We start from the raw sequence: 27,786 nt of genomic DNA, 5'->3' as shown, positions 1-27,786 counted from the left end.
GTTGCCCAGACTCTTTGAACAATCTTTACACCTCCCGGATTATTGTACGTTTTCTCTTTATTTCAGGTTAACAATTTTGTCGTCTTTGAAGGATTTTTCCGAGACCGGAAAGGTAAGCGATGGCTAATTGTAAAGCACGCGGTCCGTCTTCAAGGTGTTTGTATGAGGTTTGAAAGAAAAAGAAAATCTGCTTATTTTCTGTATAAACAGCGCCACTGTTGTCCCGTAGACCGTGTTGGGTATTGCAGCTCAGCCCCATTCAAGTGAATGCTGCTTTCGAGACTCAACCCCATGATAAATGTTTCTAAGCGGAGTACCCCATAGAGAAATAAATGAAACCAAAGCTAAGATCATGAATTAAGGCCAAACAGTGGGATATTGCGAGTACCCCTGAAGAAGGATTCGGCTAGGTTCAGTGACGATCCGCCACCTGGGTCTGTGGTCCGGTGAAGGTCCTAACACCAATAGAAAAGATGTCGTCTTGTTAGCATTTTGCAAGGACTCCTAAATCTATTCAGACCCTGAATAACCCTTACATTTTCCGACCATGGACCTAGGGGTAATAAAACCACGGAATAGGCCCCCTAAAATAAATGCAGACCACAGACAAGAAAAAAAGAAATATGTTTCATGTTCCCGGGACCTTTTCATTTTTAGGTACCTGGCAAACAACTCTTGACTGTGGCTCGTATTGTTGCCGTAGTTTAGAAAAGTTTGCAATTTCCCGCCGCCGATGCTTTTGTCCGGTCAGTCCAGCTTGGTGACTTCCATGTTTGGTTATAATAATTTTTACTTCTTTATTTCTCATTATAACCGTCTTAACGCAGGAAATGTCTTATTAGAGGGTCCGCTCCACTCATGACCCCATCTCTTTATAACCCTCCAATCCCTCACTCCATGCAGCCGACGATACTGTTCACAGGGACCCCGGAGATCGTCCTGCTAATTGGACAGTAAGGCATATAAGCAAACCTCCCCACCCCCCCCCCATACCCAACCACAAATTTCTCCATTTCTTGCACCTTACCCCCTTTATTCCTTTCTTGCTCCTTTTGGTGTTGGTTACAAATGTTCATTGACAAAAGCTGCGGGGGTCATTGGCAAGATTTTGTTGCTTCGGATGTTTTTAAAGTGATCTTGCCGTTTACAATTTATATTTTCTGCGAAAGGTGTAGTATAGATAGTACAAAATGTTACAGAAACGCAGCAGTCGTCTTTTGCCACCACTAGAGTGAGCTGTATTTTGACTAATAGTTGCTGTAAACAGATCACCTAGTGGTTGCGCTCTAGACAGATCGCCACCTAGTGGACCGCCCCCATGACTGAGTACTGAATGTTGGCAAAAGGAATAAAGTTAATTTCCTCCCTGCAGAGGGGGTCTACGTTAAGGCACCGGGCAGGTTCAGAACCCTGTTAACCTGGAGATTAACCCCATATCTACAGGCTAATAGCGTTTTTTCATGTGGCAGGTTCCCTCTAAGTCACACGACCACACAGGGCCATCTGTTGAGGAACCTTCCTATTCCCTCACGCCCCACCTAACTCGACTCATTAGCGGGATGCTGAAGGGCTACCACGGCAGCTGAGGGTCTGCTGAAAGCCCCCTTTTCTCCATCTTGGTAATTATGTACCGTCGGGCCGAGGACTGGGGTTCATAGGAGACTGTGTAATTTTTACTATGTACTATCATATAGAGGTGTCTGTAAACGTTGTGGAATTAATGTCGCTATATAAGCGAGTAAAATCATAAGTACGGTATTATATAGTGCTATACTATGGTGGCTTACAAAAGAGAGGGGAAAAATAAACCTAAAAATGTAAATAAATCTTTTGTTTTCACCTATTCAGTATCGCCAAGTCTGTAAAAGTTTGATCTACCAAAATCTAAAATGTAAGTTACCAGTACAGTAAAGGGGGTGGACTAAACGCCACAATGAGAGGTTAAAGAGGGAGAGTAATGCGGCACACCCATCCATTAAATGCCACACCTCCCTCAAAAAAATGCAATAAAAAGCCATGAAATGTTTGTACCAGAAAGTGGATTGCGGGGGTACATGCAGACCAGGGGGATTCCTTCTGGAAATCTTTTCATTAGAAACTTTAGGCAAAGAACAAATAGAAATGTAAGATGGCGGTGGTGCCAGCAGTATGAAGGAGTGGTCGACATCATGGCGTGTGGTAGTAGAAGGGGCCTGAGACCATCTGGGGAGGATTCTCATGGAAACAAGTGCAGAGCTGCCATCACTGGAAGATGAAATGGGCAGATTGTTGTAGGAAAATCTGCCTCTATTGCCCATATCAACCAATGAGAGCTCACCTTTCATTTTCTATATTGCTCACGTAAAATGAAAGCTGCACCGTGATTGGTTGCTATGGGTGATGAGGCTTTTCAGACCGTAAATGAGGCCTAGTGCATTTTCAGTATCCACGCCCTGTAAATCCGTTCCCTGCCTATCCTTAGGGTGGACTCCGGACGCCCCTCTCTGTTTCTCCTAATCTATATTTCCCTCCCCCTAGTATAGTACCCCGGAGCATGGACGAGACCGAAATGTATGTGGGTTTCAAGACCCCCTCCTAAATCTCATTCTATTTTTGTTTCTTTCAGTCCCAGGAAGGAAATTACCCCCCAAACGAGCAGAAGGAGAGATCAAACCGTACTCCCTGTCTGAGAGAGACTGTAAGGACTGGTGACACTGGGGACATAATGGGCCTTGTCTGTCAAAACTGTCAGTGTTGCCCATAGCAACCAATCACAACACGGCTCTCATTTTGTAAACTGCTGTGGGAAAATCAAAGCTGCGTCATGATTGGTTGTTCGGAACCACAAAGGCAGATTTATCAAAAATATCTGTGTTGTACCTCGTGACTGCTGACGTTTCCCTCGTTCTACTTCCAGTTTTGAAGCACGAGGAGGGTCTTCCGTGGCCCTTCAGTCAGGCGCAGGCTTCCCTTAACCGCGCCGGTAGCCTTGGATCTTCTCCCACACGGGCCTGCTCCAGACCAATTCCTGGAGAAGACGAATTTGTGAAGTCCCTTAGAAACTGCAGGCCACACTCGCTTCAAAGAGCGGCCAATGGTGAACAGGAGGATCCTTCCCAGAGGAGAAGGACCAGGTAAAGGGGTCTGCCCGCGTGCGGTCCCGGGGGGGCACGTGTGGACCATCTGAGCTGATGGCTGGCTCGTGCAATGCTTTCAATTACCCGACAAACGTCATCCCGTGCAAACCGGAAATGTGCAGATGATTAATGCTACTTCATGGGCGCAGAACGATCATATTAACGATCGTTCTGTGCATGTAGAATGTTAGACCAGCGAACGACTGCTTCTCTGCTCATACAATGGCTTGCAAAAGTATTCACCCCCAAAGAGAGGGCCGCCCACCAAAACTCACAGCCTGGGCAAGGAGGGCATTAATCAGAGAGGCAGCACAGAGACCAAATGTAACCCTGAAGGAGCTGCAGAGTTCCCAAGCAGAGACTGGAATATCTGTCCATACGACCACAATAAGCCGTACGCTCCATAGAGGTGGCCTTTATGGTAGAGGGGGCAGAAAAAAGCTTTTATTTACACACAAATATTGTAAGGCTTATTTTGAGTTTGCCAAAAGACACACGTGGGAGACTCCCCCAAATGTATGGAGGAAGGTGCTGTGGTCAGAGGAGATCAAAATGTAACTTTTTGGCCACCAAAGTAAACGCTATGTCTGGCGCCAAACCAACACAGCTCATCACCCCAAGAACACCATCCCTACAGTGAAACGTGGTGGTAGCATCATGCTGTGGGGATGTTTTTCGGCCGCAGTGACAGGAATAATGGTCCGAGTTGAGATAAAGACGGATGGTGCAAAATACAGGGATATTCTAGAGCAAAACCTGTTTCTGTCTGTCAGTGATTTGAGACTAGGATGGAGGTTCACCTTCCAACAAGACAATCACCCAGAGCTCACTGCTACAGCAACACCCGAGGGGTTTAAGGGGAGATGTGTAAATGTTTTGGAGTGGCCTAGTCAAAGCCCAGACCTTAATTCAATGGAGACTCTGTGGTCAGACTTGCAGATTGCTGTTCACCAGAGGAAACTGTCTAACTTGAAGGAGCTCGAGCAGTTTTGCCTTTAGGAATTGGTAAAAATCCCAGCGGCCAGATGTGGAAAGATCATAGAGACTTACAGCTGTAATTGACACAAAATGAGGCTCTACAAAGTACTGATTTTAGGGGGGTGAGAAGTTTGGCACACTGAAAAAACACTTTTGCAAGCCACTGTATATAGTCACCCGTGGGTAGTTTTACTGCCTACATCCGCCTGTCTGAAGGGGCCAAAAGGGTGCTATTGGAGCCACTTGTCGACCGACCATGGACATCAGAAGGGTCCTTTACTGTAGGTTATAACCTATGGCAACATCGGTCAGTAACACGTCAACTGGACAGACCCCCTAACCATCATCGTGCAGGCCTAACATGCTCTAAAAGAGAGTCCACAGGTGACCGGGACGCTCTCTGATCAGCGATCTACCGGTTTCCTTCCGTCTGTCACTATAGATCTTTTCTTCTCTTCTTTTCTCTTTCCTTTTTCTCCATTTTTCCTTCCTTTCCCCCTCTCAGTTCCCTCAACCGTCCTCAGAGCATTCACCATTAACCTTTTCTACAGTCTGATCTCCATTGCCGTCGTACTCCGTCCACCTCCTCCTCCATCATTCCTCATAGACCTGCACAGTGACTGCAGAATTAAAGGGGTATTTCCATCTCCAAGATCATTTCCAATATGTAGTAGGAATAATAATAACAATATTGGCAAATACCTCCAATTAGAAATGTAGTATAGTTCTTCTGATTCACTACGTCACTTACCCCATGTGCAGGGCATTGCAGTAGCTTAGGTATCCATGGTTACCACCACTCATATAGTTTACAGTTGGTTGTTAATGGTCATAACTATGGATACCTATGCTGCTGCAATGCCCTGCACATGGGGTAAGGGGACAAGTTATCAGAAGAACTATACAATTTTTTTTTTTCTAATTGAATGTATTTGGTAATATTATTCTTATGACCCCCTACTACATATTGGGACATGTAGGAGATGGGAATACTCCCAGATAAAGAGCATCTTCTTATTGGAAATCGAACCAGTTTGTTTCCTCCGGGTATTTACACCTCTGTCATTCAGAACAATTTTTTTACTTTTTCACTTGGGAGGATCAAAAACCTACAAAATGATCTATGGTACGAAGCCAAATTGTGGGTGCCTTGGGTATATACACCGCTATAGGGGGGTGCGCTGCCCATGGTTAGGTCAGGCCATGGAGGTATTACCTGCAAATGGTGAGGAAATGAGTCCGTGTTCATGAGCCTGTCATTATCCTATGGTAGCCATAGATGGCAGGACAGCAGATCATTACATGCAGATTCATTTTCCTATGGAAAATTGCTCAGTTGATTTTCATGTAATGCTATATTGCCTGTTAGGGATGGGTGATAAATGTAGGATCGCCGTGCCTCAGACTGCTAGGAGCGTCACTGTAGGTCCAAAGGTCTCCTGTGTGATTGTGAGCAGTAATGAGCATGTGCGACCGACGCTCCTATTGACAGTGAATAGTACAGTGGTCGCACATGCTCACTTCCACTTCACGCACTTTTGGACTGGAATGGTGCTATGATATTATATTTATTATTAGGGGGTTTTTTATCAGTTTTCTAGCTCAGTCCATTTCTTTTTTATTTTTTTCTTTTCTAGTTTTTCGTTTTTACCTCCATATTTGACCGAGCATTTATGCCATAAAGCATATATCTGGCTGATTTCATATACTGCCACATATAGTGCACAATAACAATCCTGGTTAAAGGGAATCTGACAGCTGGTATTTAGTATGATGTAGAGGCAGAGACCCTGATTACAGCGATGTGTCACTTACCCAGCTGTGTGTTGCTGTTTCAATACAATGAGTGTTTTAACAGCAGGGGATTATCACTACAGGACTAGGTGTCTGGTGCTTCCTGGTCCAGCCAGGTCCCCACTGCCAATGAGTGGTGTGGGCGGGGCTATAGTGAGATCGGCATTCCGAGCTCTGCAGCAGAGAAAACTGTGATTGTATCACAACTGCTGCTCCCAGGAAACTAAGTGACACATCAGGGTCTCAGACCCTACATCATGGTGATGTCAAATTACATGGCAAAAACCTGCTGACCGATTCCCTTTAATGACATTAATTATAGATCTGCTGTAAGGTAAGTTTACCACACTTTTCATAGGCTGATTGATGATGATTTTTTATATGAATTGGTGATTTCCTGTAGTTAAATGAATTTACTAATATTTATTTAGATTTTGAGCAATTTTATTGATTTATCATTTACTCCTTTTTTGGCCTAAATCAGGACCATACTGCTGTTGCATTTTTACATCCATATTACAGAGGCAGTTCCCAACCTGACCGCAGGCTCATGCATTAGCAGCAACACTTTTATAATGTCACAATGACGACATTTGTGGCTTATATGATGGAAATGCACTTTAGCAGCCCGGGCCTCGGTCTAAGCGTTGACTGCTGCAATGGACGCCGGGATCATCGTCATTCTGCATTGCATGCACAGAGGGGGAGGGTATGTCAGTGGTGAACCTTTACATTCCCTGCAATGGTCGTGTCACATTTAAAGGGGGTGTCTAGCCTTGGAAACTCTATTCCATATAATCTATAGAGGGGGTCTTCTGTTTAGGATCTTCACCTCTGTCACTCTGGATGACCTACAGAAATGCCATGTATTTGAATGGGCACTGTGTAATACTTATTTCACCATAGTGGTGGCGCTGCAAGGAAACTGAATACTGCCAGGATGTCCCACAGGTTGGGAAGTCTCAGTGAGTGAGTAATTTGTCATCTGCTTTTTGTCAAGAGACTCTTCCGACAAACTTATTTTTTTTTTAAGGCAGGGACCCCTTTAAAGAGCCATATACATGAGGGCCTAGCATTTTAAATAAGGGCATTTATTGGATGTGTAAAGGCTGCTAAGAGCTTTAACAGGGCTATTTTTTATGTGCACCTATGTCCTTTCCAGCAGGATGCCAGCCACCCAGTCTGCCAACTGCTCCCAGCCAATCAGAATGGTGAAGAGTGATCTTCCTAATGCTGATTGCCTGATAGAGAAGAAACTGTGGCTCTGGGAGCAACTAGTATTGTCTAGTCTACACTGGTGGTGTCAAAACTACAGCTGCAACTTTCATGGTAGAAGTGGTGTATTTTTGCAAACGCTATCTTAAAGTATTGCAGTCTCCAGACAGTGTCACCCATCCATGCCACCCTCTGCTGACCGATTCATTAAATAGAATTGATTGTCTTTTCTATGTTTCTAGCATTATTTCATAAATAATATTTATTTTATAATCCGCAAAGTGCAATACTCTTGTAGAACTTATTTTTCTGGCCAGTAGGGGTCGCTGTTGACTCATTGACTCACCATTGACAGGTAACGCCTCTGTGACTCCTGTCCTATCACAATGTGCTGTGGCTTTTATAGGTTTCGCCATTTTATACACTTTTACAATGTTCAGTTCTTTGCACATTTTTGCCCCTCCAGGATGAACGGTTTATTACAGTGCTTGTTGGCCGGCGCCATCTACGGCGGCGGCCCGTGATCTGTAGGAGGAATAAATTATGGGTTAATAGTTTAATTGACTGGATCAATAAAAAGGCCGATGATGATGACGAGATCTGTGTCTGTCCTGGCGGTGCTCATGTTTTCATGCATGTGGATTAGGTGGTGTCCGGCTGAGACCACCCATATTGCTGTTCTAGGAGGCGCGTAATGGAGAGGAAGGCTCCAACGTAAAAAAAAAAAAAAGTTTTAGGGCGTGAATACTTTTTCAACAAACTTTGTATTTCTCTGATGCACTGAACCACGTTTTGCAAATTGTTAAAGAAAACTATGTCCTGCCGTGTTGTGTATACAGTCCCCATGCAGAGCTATGTGTCTCCGTGGTTACAGACAGTCTGATTCCTCAGTCTCGTGTTCACATTAACAGGATTAATTAAAAATTACAAAGAAATTCTGCGTGTAGTCTGAAACACATAGATATGCATTGGAGCTGTATACACAAAACGGCAAGCTTTGAATCTTAAATAAGTCTATAATCACTGCACACTTTGCAACAAGGTTTATGCTTCCAAATAATGTGTGTTTTTATTATAAATGAAAAGGCGACAAGTATAGACGTTTCGGCCACTCTGTGGCCTTGATCACTGAGTCGCTAGAAAAAATGAAAACAAATATACATAAGACATATAATATAAATACAATATTTACAAAATTTACATTAAACATGATATACAGCATATCAGGCATCATAAAGGGTAGAGGACATGTCAACATAGCCTCTGTAGGGGTCTTTTGGCAAATATGGGACACTCGTAGGGGACATGAGAGAGAGATATAGATGTTATAACGAAGAGACCTAATTGAAATGTTCAGGTCAGTGGGTGAACAGACAAAAACTACAGAATACAGAACAGTAAAAAGACATACCGTAGTCTAAATGTGTCACTGAGTGATGTTCGAGCGTCCTGGACCAGTAAGGGTCAAACTCTGGATAACCTGGTAAAAGTTAGTCACAGTGAGCTACACGTCATGCTGCAGTTTTAAGGGGCTATCATGCAGTGTAGTGAGGACCAGGTATGTGGGGGTACTCAGGTCAGGGTGCAGTTGGTGCTGAAGTGTAATATAGCCAGAGGGGTATGTGACTACATATCAAATAGTGGTGCATGATATGGAAAGGCATAGTAACTCCTGATTGTATATTGCACCAGCCCATAGGTCATGTGACATAATGGGGCAAAATATCGGAGAAAGAGGTGTATACTTACACCAGCAAATATGGTGAATGCACTTTCTTTGGTAAGGTGCAATAGTAGATCTGTATGAGCCCAGATAGTATAGATGCCACTATAATGGGAGAATATATGGACTTGAGTGACCTGACACCATAAATAAAGTATATCAGTGACATCAGAGTGTACTTACACCGGCAAATATAGTGGATGTGCCCTCTTTGCGCAATAACGGAGCTGTATGAGCTCAGAGTCCGGGTAAGGCAGGTGCCGCTATAATAGAATCAAATGTAAGAAATATGGCTTTGTGGGCAAAGCGTGTTGATAACGCAGGGGTGTACTTACATAAGGACCGGATACAGGGTTGTAGGGGTGCTGGCACAGCTGTGCCTTAGCAGTGGGACGCCTGGAGTAACGCAGGTTGAGCGCTCATTTGTAGCGCTCCTGGGTCAGGTGACCGGAAATGAATGGCCTGCTAGTGCATGCGCTGTGCGGTCATGATAGTTTGTTTGGGAAGTTGCCGGGCAACGTTGGCAGCTGCGTCGTGTCCCTTAGGAGAGACGACGAGGAACATCGGCGCCTGCGCCGTGTGCGGTGGGCGTACCTGCTGTGCGGTCATGATTGTTTGTTTAGGACGTTGCCGGGCAACGTCGGCAGCTGCGCAGTGTCCCTAAGGAGAGACATGACGAGGAACGTCGGCGCTTGCGTAGTGTGCGGTGGGCGTACCTGCTGTTGTGATGCTGGTAGCTGCGGTAATGTCAAATAGTAGTAGGAAGAAGAACGGAAGAATATTAAAGAAAAAGGGGTAAATGCATGTCCATGTAGTAGTGCCTCATTGATTCAACCACTTGTGTCTATTACTGGATGCATATGGGAAGACGGGGTACTTGATACAGAGTTGTATTTACTATAGTCATAACATCCAGATAGTGGCTAAAGCTGTGCAGATGAAACGCAGACATGCAGCAAAGGTTGAGGTAATTACAATGGTAGACATATACAGCATAATTGAAGCAGTTGAAAACACTAAATCATGCAGATGATCTACACAGAGCTCGAACATAAAATATAGAAAATGAATATAATGAATCCAATAAATCATAAAAGTAATATAATGTTGTAAGAGTTGAAAATAATAAATCATAAAATTAATATAAACAGAGCTTGAAATGCAAAATCCATAAAATAAACATAATAAATCATAAACGTAATATAATGTTGTAGGAGTCCAAACCATAAAATTAGAGATAAATGACGGATGGGGAAAGGAAGGGAAAAATGAACGAGAAAAAAAAAAAAAAAAAGAAAAAAAGAAAAAAGAGAAAAGAGCAGAAAAGATCTGAAGTTCCGTCTTACCCAGTCAGAGTTAATTGCAAGAATGCGTAGATTAGGGAGAGTTAGTTCATCTAGGGAGAAAAGACAAGATATTAGACTAGCCAATCTATATCGCGGTTGAGGCCTTTAGGGTGGAGTGTGTCGAGGGTATAAATCCAATATGTTTCCCGCTGCTTCAACATTTGGATATGGTTCCCACCCCTCCTCGGTCTGGTGACCCTTTCAATCACCTGAAACCTGAGCTGGGCTACATTGTGCTTAGCCTCCTTGAAGTGTGCTGGTAGGGGCAACCACGTTTTTTCACACCTGATTGTGGACTTGTGGGCAGAGATTCGGTCCCTGATGGCCTGGGTAGTTTCACCTACATATAGTAGGCCACAGGGACATTTAACAATGTAGACCACAAAGTTTGACTCGCAGGTGTAATACTCCCTTATCCGATACGATTTACCCGTTCTTGGGTGGACCACTTCGTTTCCTTTAATTATATTGGAGCAGCACATACAACTGAGGCAGGGGAATGTACCTGTTCTTATCTGACCGCTCAAGGTTCTGGTACCCATCGCTCTCCCTGGGCCTAGGTCAGCCCGGACCACCCTGTCTCTAATGTTTTTAGGACGTCTTGTACACATCAGGGGAGGATTCCTGAAGATGTTAATGTTGGGGTATGCCCTGTGTAGAAGGGGCCAGTGTCTCCGAATGAGGTTATGGACCCTAAGCATAGAGGGGTGGTGATAGTGGACGAATGGTATCCTGGGGGTTTTGTTGGTCACTGCTGGACTAGTTGTGCTTTCATTGAATGCTCTCGTGGATTCTGTTTCAAGTAATTGTACCGGATAGTCACGGGCCCTGAATTTCTTTGACATTTCATTTAGTCTCATTTCCCTTGTGGTGGGGTCAGAGACTATCCTAGAGACCCTCTTGAATTGGGACCTAGGAAGACTGTTTTTGGTGGCCGTAGGATGACAGCTGCTGTATAGAAGTAGGCTATTACAGTCTGTGGGTTTGGTATAAATGTCAGTGCTTAGAGTGCCCCTATGGTCCTTGATGACCTTGGTATCCAGAAATGCGACCGTATCCGTCTGGTAGGTAATGGTAAATGATAACTCAGGTCTGATGGTGTTTATGTGGTTGTAGAATTCGAGGAGACTTTTTTGGTCTCCTCGCCAAATACAAAAAATGTCATCAATATACCTGTACCAGGCAAGTGCCTGGTCCTGGAAGGTGGTATTACAGTAGACATGGTCTCTTTCAAATCGATCCATGTACAGGTTGGCATATGCAGGGGCTACATTGGACCCCATAGCGGTCCCGCAGCACTGTATATAGAAATCGTCCTCAAAAAGGAAATAGTTCTCCCTCAAGACCAGGTTCAAGAGCTCTAGGCAAAGCTGTTGTGATCCACTGTCAACTTCGGCTTCCTCTAGGATAAGTCTTACAGCCTCGATACCCTTGTCGTGGGTGATCGATGTGTACAGACTATTCACATCCATGGTACACAGAATGCTGTCAGGTGGGACCTGATTAATTGTGTGTAATTTCTGTAGGAAGTCACCTGTGTCTAAGAGAAAGGATTTAGTGTCCCGAGTGTATGGTGTGAGAATTTTCTCCAGAAAAATTGAGAGAGGGTTGAGGATAGAATCCGTGGAAGCAACAATCGGGCGGCCTGGTGGGTTTTGAAGATTTTTATGTATTTTAGGGAGTATGTATATTACAGGTGTGACCGGGTGGTGGTTTATTAGGTATGTCCTGGTTTTATTGTCAATGGTCTTGAGATCAATGTGTCTGTCCAGAACTGACGTGATTTTATGTCGGATTGTGAATGTGGGATCATTCTGTACCCTCCTGTATGTGTTGGTATCCGAAAGTTGTCTCTTAATTTCTGCTACATAGTAGCTCCTGTTCATAATCACAATGGCGCCCCCCTTGTCCGCCGGTTTAATCACAATGTTTTTGTTGTCCCTGAGAGATTCTAGGGCTTGACTCTCGGTAGAATTGAGGTTGTGGCGGACAGGGAGGAAGCCAAGGCGATGGTCGTGGATGGTCTGTTTGATGTCCCTATCGAGGAGGTTGATGAAGGTCTCAACCGCATGATTGGATTTTGGTGGCATGAAGTTACTCGGAGTACGTAGTCCCAGCGACCCTATAGTGATTTTGGGATCTACGCCACGATTCGATACTGAACCTAATGTGTTAATGCTGGATTGGGAGGTGGTATCGAAATGGACTTTAAGTCTAATGTTTCTATAAAAGCGATGGAGATCTTTCTCCAGTTGGAAAGAGTCCCACTTGGGTGTGGGGCAAAAGGACAAGCCCATGTTTAACACCTTCAGTTCAGTAGGAGAAAGAGAATAGTCAGAGATATTTATTACATTGTTTGGACTCCTACCTTGGACCGGAGTGTCATCTGATGATCCGCGTCCTTTCTTCTTTGCCCTCCGTACTGGCGTGCGTTTGTTCCTAAAAAAGTCGAGGATCTCATGGTGTGGGGACCACCAGTGTCGCTGCCTGAGCCTGGTGATGAGTCTCCTGCCGCCGAGGAGCCCCCTGAAGGGTGGTTGCTTCCCGCTGGTCGGCGGAATCTTGTCCGTTGTCGTCTGGGAACTTGGTCCTCCCATCTATACACCCGATTATTTAAATAGTCCTCCGTGTCTCTCTGAAACTTAGCACGTTTCCTCTCCTCAAGATTTTTTTGGTGTGAGGACAGTATAGAGTCGACTTTATTCTTGAGTGTGGTAAACTCAGTGTCATTCAAGGTTGTTGTAAGTTGGGCTTCGATGTTAGTGATCTTCACCTCTGTTTCCTTGATTGCTTCTTGTAGGTATTCGATTGTTAATAAAATAATGTCCAAGGAGCATTTATTCAAAATTTTCTGAAAAGTGGCGCAGTATTGATCATTCTCCGAGAAGAGTGTAGGTCGTAGGTGGCTACGTAGGCCACGAGGAATCTTGCCTTGTCTATGGTATTCACCGAGGGTGGCGCAGTGTAAATCATAGGAGATAAGTCTCTTCTTCTCTCTTTCCCAGTCCCTTGTTTTGATGTCCTTACTGGGTACGTGGAGAAAGTCGGTTCCTTTCCTTATTCTTGATAGGATTGTGGACCCCGTGGCGTCATCGTAGGCATAGGTTTCTGTTGACATGGGTTCTGTCGGTGCTTAAAGCCAAAAATAGTTCAATGGACAAGTATAGAGATGGCTAGCACACGATCAAGGGAAGTAAGGTGCTAGTGAACGGGAAGTAATCCCATCAACATAAATAAGTCTATAATCACTGCACACTTTGCAACAAGGTTTATGCTTCCAAATAATGTGTGTTTTTATTATAAATGAAAAGGCGACAAGTATAGACGTTTCGGCCACTCTGTGGCCTTGATCACTGAGTCGCTAGAAAAAATGAAAACAAATATACATAAGACATATAATATAAATACAATATTTACAAAATTTACATTAAACATGATATACAGCATATCAGGCATCATAAAGGGTAGAGGACATGTCAACATAGCCTCTGTAGGGGTCTTTTGGCAAATATGGGACACTCGTAGGGGACATGAGAGAGAGATATAGATGTTATAACGAAGAGACCTAATTGAAATGTTCAGGTCAGTGGGTGAACAGACAAAAACTACAGAATACAGAACAGTAAAAAGACATACCGTAGTCTAAATGTGTCACTGAGTGATGTTCGAGCGTCCTGGACCAGTAAGGGTCAAACTCTGGATAACCTGGTAAAAGTTAGTCACAGTGAGCTACACGTCATGCTGCAGTTTTAAGGGGCTATCATGCAGTGTAGTGAGGACCAGGTATGTGGGGGTACTCAGGTCAGGGTGCAGTTGGTGCTGAAGTGTAATATAGCCAGAGGGGTATGTGACTACATATCAAATAGTGGTGCATGATATGGAAAGGCATAGTAACTCCTGATTGTATATTGCACCAGCCCATAGGTCATGTGACATAATGGGGCAAAATATCGGAGAAAGAGGTGTATACTTACACCAGCAAATATGGTGAATGCACTTTCTTTGGTAAGGTGCAATAGTAGATCTGTATGAGCCCAGATAGTATAGATGCCACTATAATGGGAGAATATATGGACTTGAGTGACCTGACACCATAAATAAAGTATATCAGTGACATCAGAGTGTACTTACACCGGCAAATATAGTGGATGTGCCCTCTTTGCGCAATAACGGAGCTGTATGAGCTCAGAGTCCGGGTAAGGCAGGTGCCGCTATAATAGAATCAAATGTAAGAAATATGGCTTTGTGGGCAAAGCGTGTTGATAACGCAGGGGTGTACTTACATAAGGACCGGATACAGGGTTGTAGGGGTGCTGGCACAGCTGTGCCTTAGCAGTGGGACGCCTGGAGTAACGCAGGTTGAGCGCTCATTTGTAGCGCTCCTGGGTCAGGTGACCGGAAATGAATGGCCTGCTAGTGCACAGCGCATGCACTAGCAGGCCATTCATTTCCGGTCACCTGACCCAGGAGCGCTACAAATGAGCGCTCAACCTGCGTTACTCCAGGCGTCCCACTGCTAAGGCACAGCTGTGCCAGCACCCCTACAACCCTGTATCCGGTCCTTATGTAAGTACACCCCTGCGTTATCAACACGCTTTGCCCACAAAGCCATATTTCTTACATTTGATTCTATTATAGCGGCACCTGCCTTACCCGGACTCTGAGCTCATACAGCTCCGTTATTGCGCAAAGAGGGCACATCCACTATATTTGCCGGTGTAAGTACACTCTGATGTCACTGATATACTTTATTTATGGTGTCAGGTCACTCAAGTCCATATATTCTCCCATTATAGTGGCATCTATACTATCTGGGCTCATACAGATCTACTATTGCACCTTACCAAAGAAAGTGCATTCACCATATTTGCTGGTGTAAGTATACACCTCTTTCTCCGATATTTTGCCCCATTATGTCACATGACCTATGGGCTGGTGCAATATACAATCAGGAGTTACTATGCCTTTCCATATCATGCACCACTATTTGATATGTAGTCACATACCCCTCTGGCTATATTACACTTCAGCACCAACTGCACCCTGACCTGAGTACCCCCACATACCTGGTCCTCACTACACTGCATGATAGCCCCTTAAAACTGCAGCATGACGTGTAGCTCACTGTGACTAACTTTTACCAGGTTATCCAGAGTTTGACCCTTACTGGTCCAGGACGCTCGAACATCACTCAGTGACACATTTAGACTACGGTATGTCTTTTTACTGTTCTGTATTCTGTAGTTTTTGTCTGTTCACCCACTGACCTGAACATTTCAATTAGGTCTCTTCGTTATAACATCTATATCTCTCTCTCATGTCCCCTACGAGTGTCCCATATTTGCCAAAAGACCCCTACAGAGGCTATGTTGACATGTCCTCTACCCTTTATGATGCCTGATATGCTGTATATCATGTTTAATGTAAATTTTGTAAATATTGTATTTATATTATATGTCTTATGTATATTTGTTTTCATTTTTTCTAGCGACTCAGTGATCAAGGCCACAGAGTGGCCGAAACGTCTATACTTGTCGCCTTTTCATTTATAATAAAAACACACATTATTTGGAAGCATAAACCTTGTTGCAAAGTGTGCAGTGATTATAGACTTATTTATGTTGATGGGATTACTTCCCGTTCACTAGCACCTTACTTCCCTTGATCGTGTGCTAGCCATCTCTATACTTGTCCATTGAACTATTTTTGGCTTTAAGCACCGACAGAACCCATGTCAACAGAAACCTATGCCTACGATGACGCCACGGGGTCCACAATCCTATCAAGAATAAGGAAAGGAACCGACTTTCTCCACGTACCCAGTAAGGACATCAAAACAAGGGACTGGGAAAGAGAGAAGAAGAGACTTATCTCCTATGATTTACACTGCGCCACCCTCGGTGAATACCATAGACAAGGCAAGATTCCTCGTGGCCTACGTAGCCACCTACGACCTACACTCTTCTCGGAGAATGATCAATACTGCGCCACTTTTCAGAAAATTTTGAATAAATGCTCCTTGGACATTATTTTATTAACAATCGAATACCTACAAGAAGCAATCAAGGAAACAGAGGTGAAGATCACTAACATCGAAGCCCAACTTACAACAACCTTGAATGACACTGAGTTTACCACACTCAAGAATAAAGTCGACTCTATACTGTCCTCACACCAAAAAAATCTTGAGGAGAGGAAACGTGCTAAGTTTCAGAGAGACACGGAGGACTATTTAAATAATCGGGTGTATAGATGGGAGGACCAAGTTCCCAGACGACAACGGACAAGATTCCGCCGACCAGCGGGAAGCAACCACCCTTCAGGGGGCTCCTCGGCGGCAGGAGACTCATCACCAGGCTCAGGCAGCGACACTGGTGGTCCCCACACCATGAGATCCTCGACTTTTTTAGGAACAAACGCACGCCAGTACGGAGGGCAAAGAAGAAAGGACGCGGATCATCAGATGACACTCCGGTCCAAGGTAGGAGTCCAAACAATGTAATAAATATCTCTGACTATTCTCTTTCTCCTACTGAACTGAAGGTGTTAAACATGGGCTTGTCCTTTTGCCCCACACCCAAGTGGGACTCTTTCCAACTGGAGAAAGATCTCCATCGCTTTTATAGAAACATTAGACTTAAAGTCCATTTCGATACCACCTCCCAATCCAGCATTAACACATTAGGTTCAGTATCGAATCGTGGCGTAGATCCCAAAATCACTATAGGGTCGCTGGGACTACGTACTCCGAGTAACTTCATGCCACCAAAATCCAATCATGCGGTTGAGACCTTCATCAACCTCCTCGATAGGGACATCAAACAGACCATCCACGACCATCGCCTTGGCTTCCTCCCTGTCCGCCACAACCTCAATTCTACCGAGAGTCAAGCCCTAGAATCTCTCAGGGACAACAAAAACATTGTGATTAAACCGGCGGACAAGGGGGGCGCCATTGTGATTATGAACAGGAGCTACTATGTAGCAGAAATTAAGAGACAACTTTCGGATACCAACACATACAGGAGGGTACAGAATGATCCCACATTCACAATCCGACATAAAATCACGTCAGTTCTGGACAGACACATTGATCTCAAGACCATTGACAATAAAACCAGGACATACCTAATAAACCACCACCCGGTCACACCTGTAATATACATACTCCCTAAAATACATAAAAATCTTCAAAACCCACCAGGCCGCCCGATTGTTGCTTCCACGGATTCTATCCTCAACCCTCTCTCAATTTTTCTGGAGAAAATTCTCACACCATACACTCGGGACACTAAATCCTTTCTCTTAGACACAGGTGACTTCCTACAGAAATTACACACAATTAATCAGGTCCCACCTGACAGCATTCTGTGTACCATGGATGTGAATAGTCTGTACACATCGATCACCCACGACAAGGGTATCGAGGCTGTAAGACTTATCCTAGAGGAAGCCGAAGTTGACAGTGGATCACAACAGCTTTGCCTAGAGCTCTTGAACCTGGTCTTGAGGGAGAACTATTTCCTTTTTGAGGACGATTTCTATATACAGTGCTGCGGGACCGCTATGGGGTCCAATGTAGCCCCTGCATATGCCAACCTGTACATGGATCGATTTGAAAGAGACCATGTCTACTGTAATACCACCTTCCAGGACCAGGCACTTGCCTGGTACAGGTATATTGATGACATTTTTTGTATTTGGCGAGGAGACCAAAAAAGTCTCCTCGAATTCTACAACCACATAAACACCATCAGACCTGAGTTATCATTTACCATTACCTACCAGACGGATACGGTCGCATTTCTGGATACCAAGGTCATCAAGGACCATAGGGGCACTCTAAGCACTGACATTTATACCAAACCCACAGACTGTAATAGCCTACTTCTATACAGCAGCTGTCATCCTACGGCCACCAAAAACAGTCTTCCTAGGTCCCAATTCAAGAGGGTCTCTAGGATAGTCTCTGACCCCACCACAAGGGAAATGAGACTAAATGAAATGTCAAAGAAATTCAGGGCCCGTGACTATCCGGTACAATTACTTGAAACAGAATCCACGAGAGCATTCAATGAAAGCACAACTAGTCCAGCAGTGACCAACAAAACCCCCAGGATACCATTCGTCCACTATCACCACCCCTCTATGCTTAGGGTCCATAACCTCATTCGGAGACACTGGCCCCTTCTACACAGGGCATACCCCAACATTAACATCTTCAGGAATCCTCCCCTGATGTGTACAAGACGTCCTAAAAACATTAGAGACAGGGTGGTCCGGGCTGACCTAGGCCCAGGGAGAGCGATGGGTACCAGAACCTTGAGCGGTCAGATAAGAACAGGTACATTCCCCTGCCTCAGTTGTATGTGCTGCTCCAATATAATTAAAGGAAACGAAGTGGTCCACCCAAGAACGGGTAAATCGTATCGGATAAGGGAGTATTACACCTGCGAGTCAAACTTTGTGGTCTACATTGTTAAATGTCCCTGTGGCCTACTATATGTAGGTGAAACTACCCAGGCCATCAGGGACCGAATCTCTGCCCACAAGTCCACAATCAGGTGTGAAAAAACGTGGTTGCCCCTACCAGCACACTTCAAGGAGGCTAAGCACAATGTAGCCCAGCTCAGGTTTCAGGTGATTGAAAGGGTCACCAGACCGAGGAGGGGTGGGAACCATATCCAAATGTTGAAGCAGCGGGAAACATATTGGATTTATACCCTCGACACACTCCACCCTAAAGGCCTCAACCGCGATATAGATTGGCTAGTCTAATATCTTGTCTTTTCTCCCTAGATGAACTAACTCTCCCTAATCTACGCATTCTTGCAATTAACTCTGACTGGGTAAGACGGAACTTCAGATCTTTTCTGCTCTTTTCTCTTTTTTCTTTTTTTCTTTTTTTTTTTTTTTTTCTCGTTCATTTTTCCCTTCCTTTCCCCATCCGTCATTTATCTCTAATTTTATGGTTTGGACTCCTACAACATTATATTACGTTTATGATTTATTATGTTTATTTTATGGATTTTGCATTTCAAGCTCTGTTTATATTAATTTTATGATTTATTATTTTCAACTCTTACAACATTATATTACTTTTATGATTTATTGGATTCATTATATTCATTTTCTATATTTTATGTTCGAGCTCTGTGTAGATCATCTGCATGATTTAGTGTTTTCAACTGCTTCAATTATGCTGTATATGTCTACCATTGTAATTACCTCAACCTTTGCTGCATGTCTGCGTTTCATCTGCACAGCTTTAGCCACTATCTGGATGTTATGACTATAGTAAATACAACTCTGTATCAAGTACCCCGTCTTCCCATATGCATCCAGTAATAGACACAAGTGGTTGAATCAATGAGGCACTACTACATGGACATGCATTTACCCCTTTTTCTTTAATATTCTTCCGTTCTTCTTCCTACTACTATTTGACATTACCGCAGCTACCAGCATCACAACAGCAGGTACGCCCACCGCACACTACGCAAGCGCCGACGTTCCTCGTCATGTCTCTCCTTAGGGACACTGCGCAGCTGCCGACGTTGCCCGGCAACGTCCTAAACAAACAATCATGACCGCACAGCAGGTACGCCCACCGCACACGGCGCAGGCGCCGATGTTCCTCGTCGTCTCTCCTAAGGGACACGACGCAGCTGCCAACGTTGCCCGGCAACTTCCCAAACAAACTATCATGACCGCACAGCGCATGCACTAGCAGGCCATTCATTTCCGGTCACCTGACCCAGGAGCGCTACAAATGAGCGCTCAACCTGCGTTACTCCAGGCGTCCCACTGCTAAGGCACAGCTGTGCCAGCACCCCTACAACCCTGTATCCGGTCCTTATGTAAGTACACCCCTGCGTTATCAACACGCTTTGCCCACAAAGCCATATTTCTTACATTTGATTCTATTATAGCGGCACCTGCCTTACCCGGACTCTGAGCTCATACAGCTCCGTTATTGCGCAAAGAGGGCACATCCACTATATTTGCCGGTGTAAGTACACTCTGATGTCACTGATATACTTTATTTATGGTGTCAGGTCACTCAAGTCCATATATTCTCCCATTATAGTGGCATCTATACTATCTGGGCTCATACAGATCTACTATTGCACCTTACCAAAGAAAGTGCATTCACCATATTTGCTGGTGTAAGTATACACCTCTTTCTCCGATATTTTGCCCCATTATGTCACATGACCTATGGGCTGGTGCAATATACAATCAGGAGTTACTATGCCTTTCCATATCATGCACCACTATTTGATATGTAGTCACATACCCCTCTGGCTATATTACACTTCAGCACCAACTGCACCCTGACCTGAGTACCCCCACATACCTGGTCCTCACTACACTGCATGATAGCCCCTTAAAACTGCAGCATGACGTGTAGCTCACTGTGACTAACTTTTACCAGGTTATCCAGAGTTTGACCCTTACTGGTCCAGGACGCTCGAACATCACTCAGTGACACATTTAGACTACGGTATGTCTTTTTACTGTTCTGTATTCTGTAGTTTTTGTCTGTTCACCCACTGACCTGAACATTTCAATTAGGTCTCTTCGTTATAACATCTATATCTCTCTCTCATGTCCCCTACGAGTGTCCCATATTTGCCAAAAGACCCCTACAGAGGCTATGTTGACATGTCCTCTACCCTTTATGATGCCTGATATGCTGTATATCATGTTTAATGTAAATTTTGTAAATATTGTATTTATATTATATGTCTTATGTATATTTGTTTTCATTTTTTCTAGCGACTCAGTGATCAAGGCCACAGAGTGGCCGAAACGTCTATACTTGTCGCCTTTTCATTTATAATAAAAACACACATTATTTGGAAGCATAAACCTTGTTGCAAAGTGTGCAGTGATTATAGACTTATTTATGTTGATGGGATTACTTCCCGTTCACTAGCACCTTACTTCCCTTGATCGTGTGCTAGCCATCTCTATACTTGTCCATTAAGCTTTGAATCTTGGCATAGCTCTTCTTTTCCTGTCTTGGGCGGCTCAGTCTAATATAATTTGCATTTTTTATTTTGTTTTTTCTCGCCTCCTCCAGACCTCACTCCCAGCTCTAGTGATCTATAGATGGATATTGCGCTTGCTCTGGAGTTGCCACAGAGATAAAATGTGTATGCACATCCACTGTATTATGTCCTTGTAAGGGCATGTCACATGACATGTTTACCTGTTGAGGCTGCTATGACATCCCCAGAGCAAGCACGAGTATGTGTTATTTTTGGTGTAAAGTCGGTAAAGAAGCGATGAGGCTTTTCCCCAGCGTTCCTTGCCGTTCCTGTCCTGTCCTGTTATTAAGAACATGTTTTATAGATCTGGTTTCTTGTAGCCTCAAGAGAAGGCCGTCTTGTCATGGGCTACTGACGTCATTTGTCTCTTCATTTTCTGCTCTCTGCACATTTTGTATCACTCCACTTTCATTTGCTGCCGTCTTCTATCCATCCCCCGCTCCTTCCGTCCCTCCTTTTTCCCTCTTTCTCTGTCGCCTTATCTCTCAGCGGTGTGAATCTGTCCCGCGGACTCATGGCGCAGAGGAACTGCTACAGCCGCCACTCGTGTGTCTCCCCACCGCTTCTCTCCAGGGCGCCACCTACAGGTACGTGCAGTTCTATACTCCACTACACCACTCACAAAACGATGAAAACCTAAAAATAAATTTAAAATAAGTTGCACTTCATATCTTTGCCTTTAGATGGCGATGTAGAGTATTGTCACAAGTAGCCAAATTAGAGCTAGCATTTTTATTTAACAGCGCACCGTGTGGTCAGCCATGGTACTGCAAGTAAAAAGTTAACATGAGGCGAAGTGCCCCTCTGTCCATGTCACCTGGTGTACTACACATACGAAGTGTCAGAATGATGATGCTTTTCTCCTGGGGTTCCAGATTTACTGTAGTTTAAAAGTGATTTTTGTTACTCAAATGTTTTGGAGGCTCATAGGACCCTTGTGACCTATTTATTTGGGATTGTCTGGGCTTAGGGACCCCCGTAATGGTTTTCTTTGCTCTATATTCTCTGTATTAAAAGTTGTGTTATATTTTTCTTCCTCCAGTCGACGATGTAGAAGAGCAGGATGAAGGCGCTAAAGGGTAAGAGTCGCTCCATGTATTAATCCTACGTGTAACGCAGGAGCAGACGTGAGTGTTGTCTTCAGGCAGACGGCGGCGGCACTATTATACGTCTGTGCGTGTCCTACATCCGTGTCCACTGTACCTCAGCTTTTGTAGCCAATGAGCCGGCAAATCAGGGACCCAGGTGCTGCTCCTTCTAAATTAGGAGGCAAATGACACTACTGTAGGGCGCCAATAGTAGTTGTTGGACATATGCTAATCTGTTGGGTGTAAAGCAGAGAAAGAGTTAATGTATGCCTGGCGGTCTATGGCAATTAAGGGTTGATGTCTGTCTGCCTCACCCATAGATCTAGGGCAGCGATAGGTTAACACTACATACTTGGTGTCCAGTGGATAACAAACCCCGCCAAATTCCAGCATAGTCCCTATAGCAGAAAGAGTAAGACCCTCATGTGTTCCCTTCTCCCACGGACTGCTCGCCTGGCTCACAGAAACTATTCATGATACCCCTCCTTCTGAAACGGGCTGCTCGCCATGCCCAACCTCTGTCTCCCACTGGCAGCTCGCCATGCCCAACCTCTGTCTCACACTGGCAGCTCGCCGTGTCCCTCCTCTCTGCCTCTCGCAGGCTGCTCGCCGTGTCCCTCCTCTCTGCCTCTCGCAGGCTGCTCGCCGTGTCCCTCCTCTCTGTCTCTCGCAGGCTGCTCTCCGTGTCCCTCCTCTCTGTCTCTCGCAGGCTGCTCGCCGTGCCCCTCCTCTCTGTCTCTCGCAGGCTGCTCGCCATGTCCCTCCTCTCTGCCTCTCGCAGGCTGCTCGCCGTGTCCCTCCTCTCTGCCTCTCGCAGGCTGCTCGCCGTGTCCCTCCTCTCTGCCTCTCGCAGGGTGCTCGCCGTGTCCCTCCTCTCTGCCTCTCGCAGGCTGCTCGCCGTGCCCCTCCTCTCTGTCTCTCGCAGGCTGCTCGCCGTGCCCCTCCTCTCTGTCTCTCGCAGGCTGCTCGCCGTGTCCCTCCTCTCTATCTCACGCAGGCTGCTCGCCGTGCCCCTCCTCTCTCTCTCGCAGGCTGCTCGCCGTGCCCCTCCTCTCTGTCTCTCGCAGGCTGCTCGCCGTGTCCCTCCTCTCTGTCTCACGCAGGCTGCTCGCCATGCCCCTCCTCTCTGTCTCTCGCAGGCTGCTCGCCGTGTCCCTCCTCTCTGCCTCTCGCAGGCTGCTCGCCGTGTCCCTCCTCTCTGCCTCGCGCATTTTGCTCGCCGTGTCCCTCCTCTCTGCCTCTCGCAGGCTGCTCGCCGTGTCCCTCCTCTCTGCCTCTCGCAGGGTGCTCGCCGTGTCCCTCCTCTCTGCCTCTCGCAGGCTGCTCGCCGTGCCCCTCCTCTCTGTCTCTCGCAGGCTGCTCGCCGTGTCCCTCCTCTCTGCCTCTCGCAGGCTGCTCGCCGTGCCCCTCCTCTCTGTCTCTCGCAGGCTGCTCGCCGTGTCCCTCCTCTCTGTCTCTCGCAGGCTGCTCGCCGTGTCCCTCCTCTCTATCTCACGCAGGCTGCTCGCCGTGCCCCTCCTCTCTCTCTCGCAGGCTGCTCGCCGTGCCCCTCCTCTCTGTCTCTCGCAGGCTGCTCGCCGTGTCCCTCCTCTCTGTCTCACGCAGGCTGCTCGCCATGCCCCTCCTCTCTGTCTCTCGCAGGCTGCTCGCCGTGTCCCTCCTCTCTGCCTCTCGCAGGCTGCTCGCCGTGTCCCTCCTCTCTGCCTCGCGCATTTTGCTCGCCGTGTCCCTCCTCTCTGCCTCGCACAGGCAGTTTCTTACCTATACTGATCAGAATGAAGGGACAGACGACTGGGCAGCTACTGAACTTCTACAGGCTGCATTCTTTGTTTAGGCAGAAAGCTTCAGCATTGCTCTACCTGGTAAATAAAGGGGTTGTCCGGCCATGGGCTACAAGTCACCACTAGAGGGAGCTCTCTGGATACAGATGTATGCAACCACCACTAGAAGGAGCTCTTTTAATACAGATTTATACAGCCACTACTAGGGGAGCTCGCTACATACAGATTTATATAGCCACCACTAGAGGGAGCTCACTATATACAGATTTATACAGCCACCACTAGAGGGAGCTCACTGAATACAGATTTATACAGCTACCACTAGAGGGAGCTCACTATATACAGATTTATACAGCCACCACTAGGGGAGCTCACTATATACAGATTTATACAGCCACCACTAGAGGGAGCTCACTGAATACAGATTTATACAGCCACCACTAGAGGGAGCTCACTATATACAGATTAATACAGCCACCACTTGGGGATCTCATTACATACAGATTTATACAGCCACCACTAGGGGGAGCTCACTGAATACAGATTTATGCAGCCACCACCAGGGGGAGCTCACTACATACAGATTTATACAGCTCTCAATGATTTCAATGAAGCATGTATGTGTATCTAATTGCACAGATCTCAGCAGAGAACTAAGATACTAGACATTGGTTTTCACACTTCTGGTGTACAGTATGGGGGGTGTAGTATTATAACAAGGCAATAGGAAAATCCAATGACTCTTTACCTCCCTGTAGTCTGTTTTGGGACTCTGTGTGTGTTGGGGTGTTAATTTCGGAATAAATTAATGTTTTCTTTCCCCATCATCACAAACAGGCGTAACAGAATTGCGTCCGGAGACGCCCACCATAATGGGAATGTTCAGCCCAAGAACAATCTGCAAAAACCAACGTTGTTCAGCACCCGGCCCCCAGGAGGAATTAAAAGTCCAGTTATAAGTGAGGAACAGAATAAACCCTGCCGCCTGGACGATTTCACGGCTCATTTCACGGCTCCTTGGTTGGAGACTCCTTCATGGACTGTACTGGGAACAGTAATGAACGCACAGTGGGTGAAGCGGAAGCAGGAGATGCGCGGGACACGTCCGTGGTGACGCACGACACAGCAGAGGATGACACTCAGCACTGACACTTTTTTATTATAAATTTGTTTTATAGCAGGGTAATAAAAAAAAATATATATATATATATATATATATATATATATATATCATCAGCCGACTACAGAGTCTACAATATTCCGCCATAATACTTCTATAGAGGTTGGAGAAAGCCTGTGTACAGCAGCTCCCCCTAGTGGCGACTGCAGGCAGATGGAGTTTTAATATTTAAAGGGATAGGTAGGGGTATAAACTGGACTATGTGAGAGAGGTCCCTTGTGCTGATGTGGTGGTTGGCTTTACTGGCCATATGCTCTGCTGTAATTTGTGCTACAGCGCTCTGATAGAGGCATCCATATATCCTGACACCGGCACTTTCTATAAGGTCAGCTCGGCTCCTGAGCTTGCTCTCCACACCCACATGTTATGTACATGTCAGAAAAGGGTTAAAGCCTTATGCACATGGTGACCTAAAAATTCTGTTTTTGTATGATGCCAATATACGAACAATTACAAGAAGTGTATGCTTTTGTTCTTCACGCCGCACCCTACGCAGCACAGAGGTAGGGAGCTCGCTATTGGTTATACTGTCGTCATTTACTAACGTGGAGCACAGCTAATTGACTGACCCAAGCCGGCGTTCACACACTGACATTACGGTATGTTTATTTTAAATCCTTCTGCAGCAAAAGAAGACGCGGCCGCAACATGTGAACATAACCAAAGACCATCTAAATTAGCGCTCGATCACATGAGCATATAACACGGCCGAGCGCTGAGATTTTATCCGACAGCACTCGGACCAGTCTTACACTATGTGGCAGTGCAGATCTATGATTTTTTTTTTCTCACGTCGATTCAGCATGATAAATAAATCACAGCGTGCCACGAGCGGCTCCATAAATCAGATCTCTCAAGTCTATGGTCTGTGTGAAACATCGGACTGCACTCAGATGTCATTCAAGTGCAGTCCGATGTGCACACAAGAAAATGGAGAATTTTAAGTTCTCCATCTTCTTCGCACCTGTGATCCAATTTTGTCAGGCGAGAGAATCCGATCACACCAAGGTCATTAGCATAATCGTCCGGATCCTCTCGCATGAAATAATCGACGGCCGTGTGACCCCGGCCTTAGGCCTGAGTCGCACTAAACGTATGAAAAATCTGTCCAGCTCTCCCTGCCGAGAGTCGCACGAGTGTCATGTGACTGCAATCCGATTTTTTTCACACCTAGCATCCGATTTAAATCCCATTTTAATATGAGCTTTTACATTGAGAATTGCTCTGTCATTTACACATCGTTTTCAAAGGAAATATTCTTCAAAACACACACACAAATATATATGTACAGATAGATAAAATAAAAGCCAGCAATTCATGTGCCGTGTACAGTAATATCACAGATTGACAGGTTAGAATAGATATATACACATAGAATACAAAGATATATAGATGTCAGTGACAAATACAATTAGTACAGTGTGTGTGCAGCTTACTGTACATGTATTTAATTTAATAAAAGATTATGTTTTGGAAAAACATGACGTACAATTTTGTAACCAGCAGAGAGAAAGCCGACGACTGGGGACCGATGTTTATAGCCTTGGAAGGGGGTAATACCCATGGAGCTTCCCAGGCTATTAATATCAACTCACAACTGTATACTTAGCCTTTCCTGGCTATTAAAATGGGGGACCCTAAAAAAAAGACACGTAGGGTCCCCCTATAATTAACAACCATCAAAGGATATACAGATAGCTGTGGCTGATATTAATAGCCTAGGAAGGGGCCATGGATACTGTCCCTTCCCCCAGGTATTTGTCACTGACATCTGTGTATCTACCTATTCTATGAGTATTTACTGTATGTAATCCCTCTCTTCTATCCTGCTGTGACTTTACACTACGCGGCTGCTGAATTGCTGACTTCTATGTATCTAACAATGTAATATATATACACGTGTGTGTGTGTGTGTGTGTGTGTGTGTGTGTGTGTGTGTGTGTGTGTGTGTGTGTGTGTGTGTGTGTGTGTGTGTGTGTGTGTGTGTGTGTGTGTGTCACTGACATCTATATGTATTCTATGTGTATATATCCTAACCTATCAGTCTGTGATTTTATTGTATGCGGCAGATGAATTGTTGACTTTTTTGCTGGTGCGTAAAAATCGGACAGCACTCGCGTGGGCAGGGTCCATTTACGGTAGCGTGACCCCGGCCTTGTTCCTAAACTCTCGTCTGATTGGTCCATGTGCGCCGCTGACTGAACGCTGAGAGCACCCGGCTCTGTTATATCCCCCGCAACATGACTTGTTTATTGGAAAAATTTCCAGCATATGCCATTGTGGTCTGTTTCATGCATGAAATATGTGACGGCGGCTCTAGCTCCATGTTCTTGGCTTGTTTTTCCCACGGGTCCTCTATACCCGGCCTCAGCCTCATTGGATTATTTATTTTTTGCTATTGTCTTAATGGTGACTCCTCTTCCTTTGAAATGCAAAGAATAATCCTCCCAGCCGGACCCCCAGGTTCAGAGATGTCCTATGCAAACAAGAAGGGTCTCTGAGATCCCA

At 45.3% G+C, this 27,786-nt stretch overlaps 3 protein-coding genes across 5 annotated transcripts in view; 2 read left to right on the top strand and 1 right to left on the bottom strand.

Moving 5' to 3' along the window:
• ATAT1 (alpha tubulin acetyltransferase 1) overlaps window positions 1-25,311 on the top strand; it is a 36,326-nt gene extending 11,015 nt beyond the window's left edge. The window contains exons 8-13 of one of the 2 annotated variants that reach the window (XM_077285994.1): window positions 67-112; window positions 2,606-2,677; window positions 2,897-3,113; window positions 21,719-21,816; window positions 22,272-22,308; window positions 24,936-25,311. In XM_077285994.1, the coding sequence (XP_077142109.1) occupies window positions 67-112; window positions 2,606-2,677; window positions 2,897-3,113; window positions 21,719-21,816; window positions 22,272-22,308; window positions 24,936-25,212 (747 nt within the window). In that variant the 3' untranslated portion in view covers window positions 25,213-25,311. Of the gene's footprint in view, window positions 1-66; window positions 113-2,605; window positions 2,678-2,896; window positions 3,114-4,599; window positions 8,033-21,718; window positions 21,817-22,271; window positions 22,309-24,935 lie in introns of those variants that run through there. The other variant, XM_077285995.1, reaches the window with a different exon arrangement.
• On the bottom strand, window positions 5,017-13,618 carry LOC143806065 (uncharacterized). Its single transcript, XM_077286005.1, has 4 exons — window positions 12,541-13,618; window positions 10,173-10,222; window positions 8,515-8,583; window positions 5,017-8,239 (listed from the first exon to the last, which is right to left on the bottom strand). Exons 1-2 carry the CDS (start codon window positions 13,288-13,290, stop codon window positions 10,214-10,216), a joined length of 759 nt encoding a protein of 252 aa, XP_077142120.1. The 5' UTR covers window positions 13,291-13,618; the 3' UTR covers window positions 5,017-8,239; window positions 8,515-8,583; window positions 10,173-10,213.
• LOC143806062 (uncharacterized) lies at window positions 15,568-21,712 on the top strand. 2 transcript variants are annotated; one of them, XM_077285998.1, is made up of 4 exons: window positions 15,576-16,653; window positions 18,972-19,021; window positions 20,611-20,679; window positions 20,955-21,712. In XM_077285998.1, exons 1-2 carry the CDS (start codon window positions 15,904-15,906, stop codon window positions 18,978-18,980), a joined length of 759 nt encoding a protein of 252 aa, XP_077142113.1. In that variant the 5' UTR covers window positions 15,576-15,903; the 3' UTR covers window positions 18,981-19,021; window positions 20,611-20,679; window positions 20,955-21,712. The 2 variants fall into 2 exon arrangements, with proteins under 2 accessions (XP_077142112.1, XP_077142113.1); XM_077285997.1 differs by lacking the exons at window positions 18,972-19,021; window positions 20,611-20,679 and having other exon boundaries at window positions 15,568-16,653.
• Window positions 25,312-27,786: the final 2,475 nt, after the last annotated feature.

Source organism: Ranitomeya variabilis, chromosome 2 (assembly GCF_051348905.1).
Source record: "Ranitomeya variabilis isolate aRanVar5 chromosome 2, aRanVar5.hap1, whole genome shotgun sequence".
In the NCBI taxonomy this organism is placed as follows: Eukaryota; Metazoa; Chordata; class Amphibia; order Anura; family Dendrobatidae; genus Ranitomeya; species Ranitomeya variabilis.
This window is presented reverse-complemented; position numbering and strand designations above follow the sequence as displayed.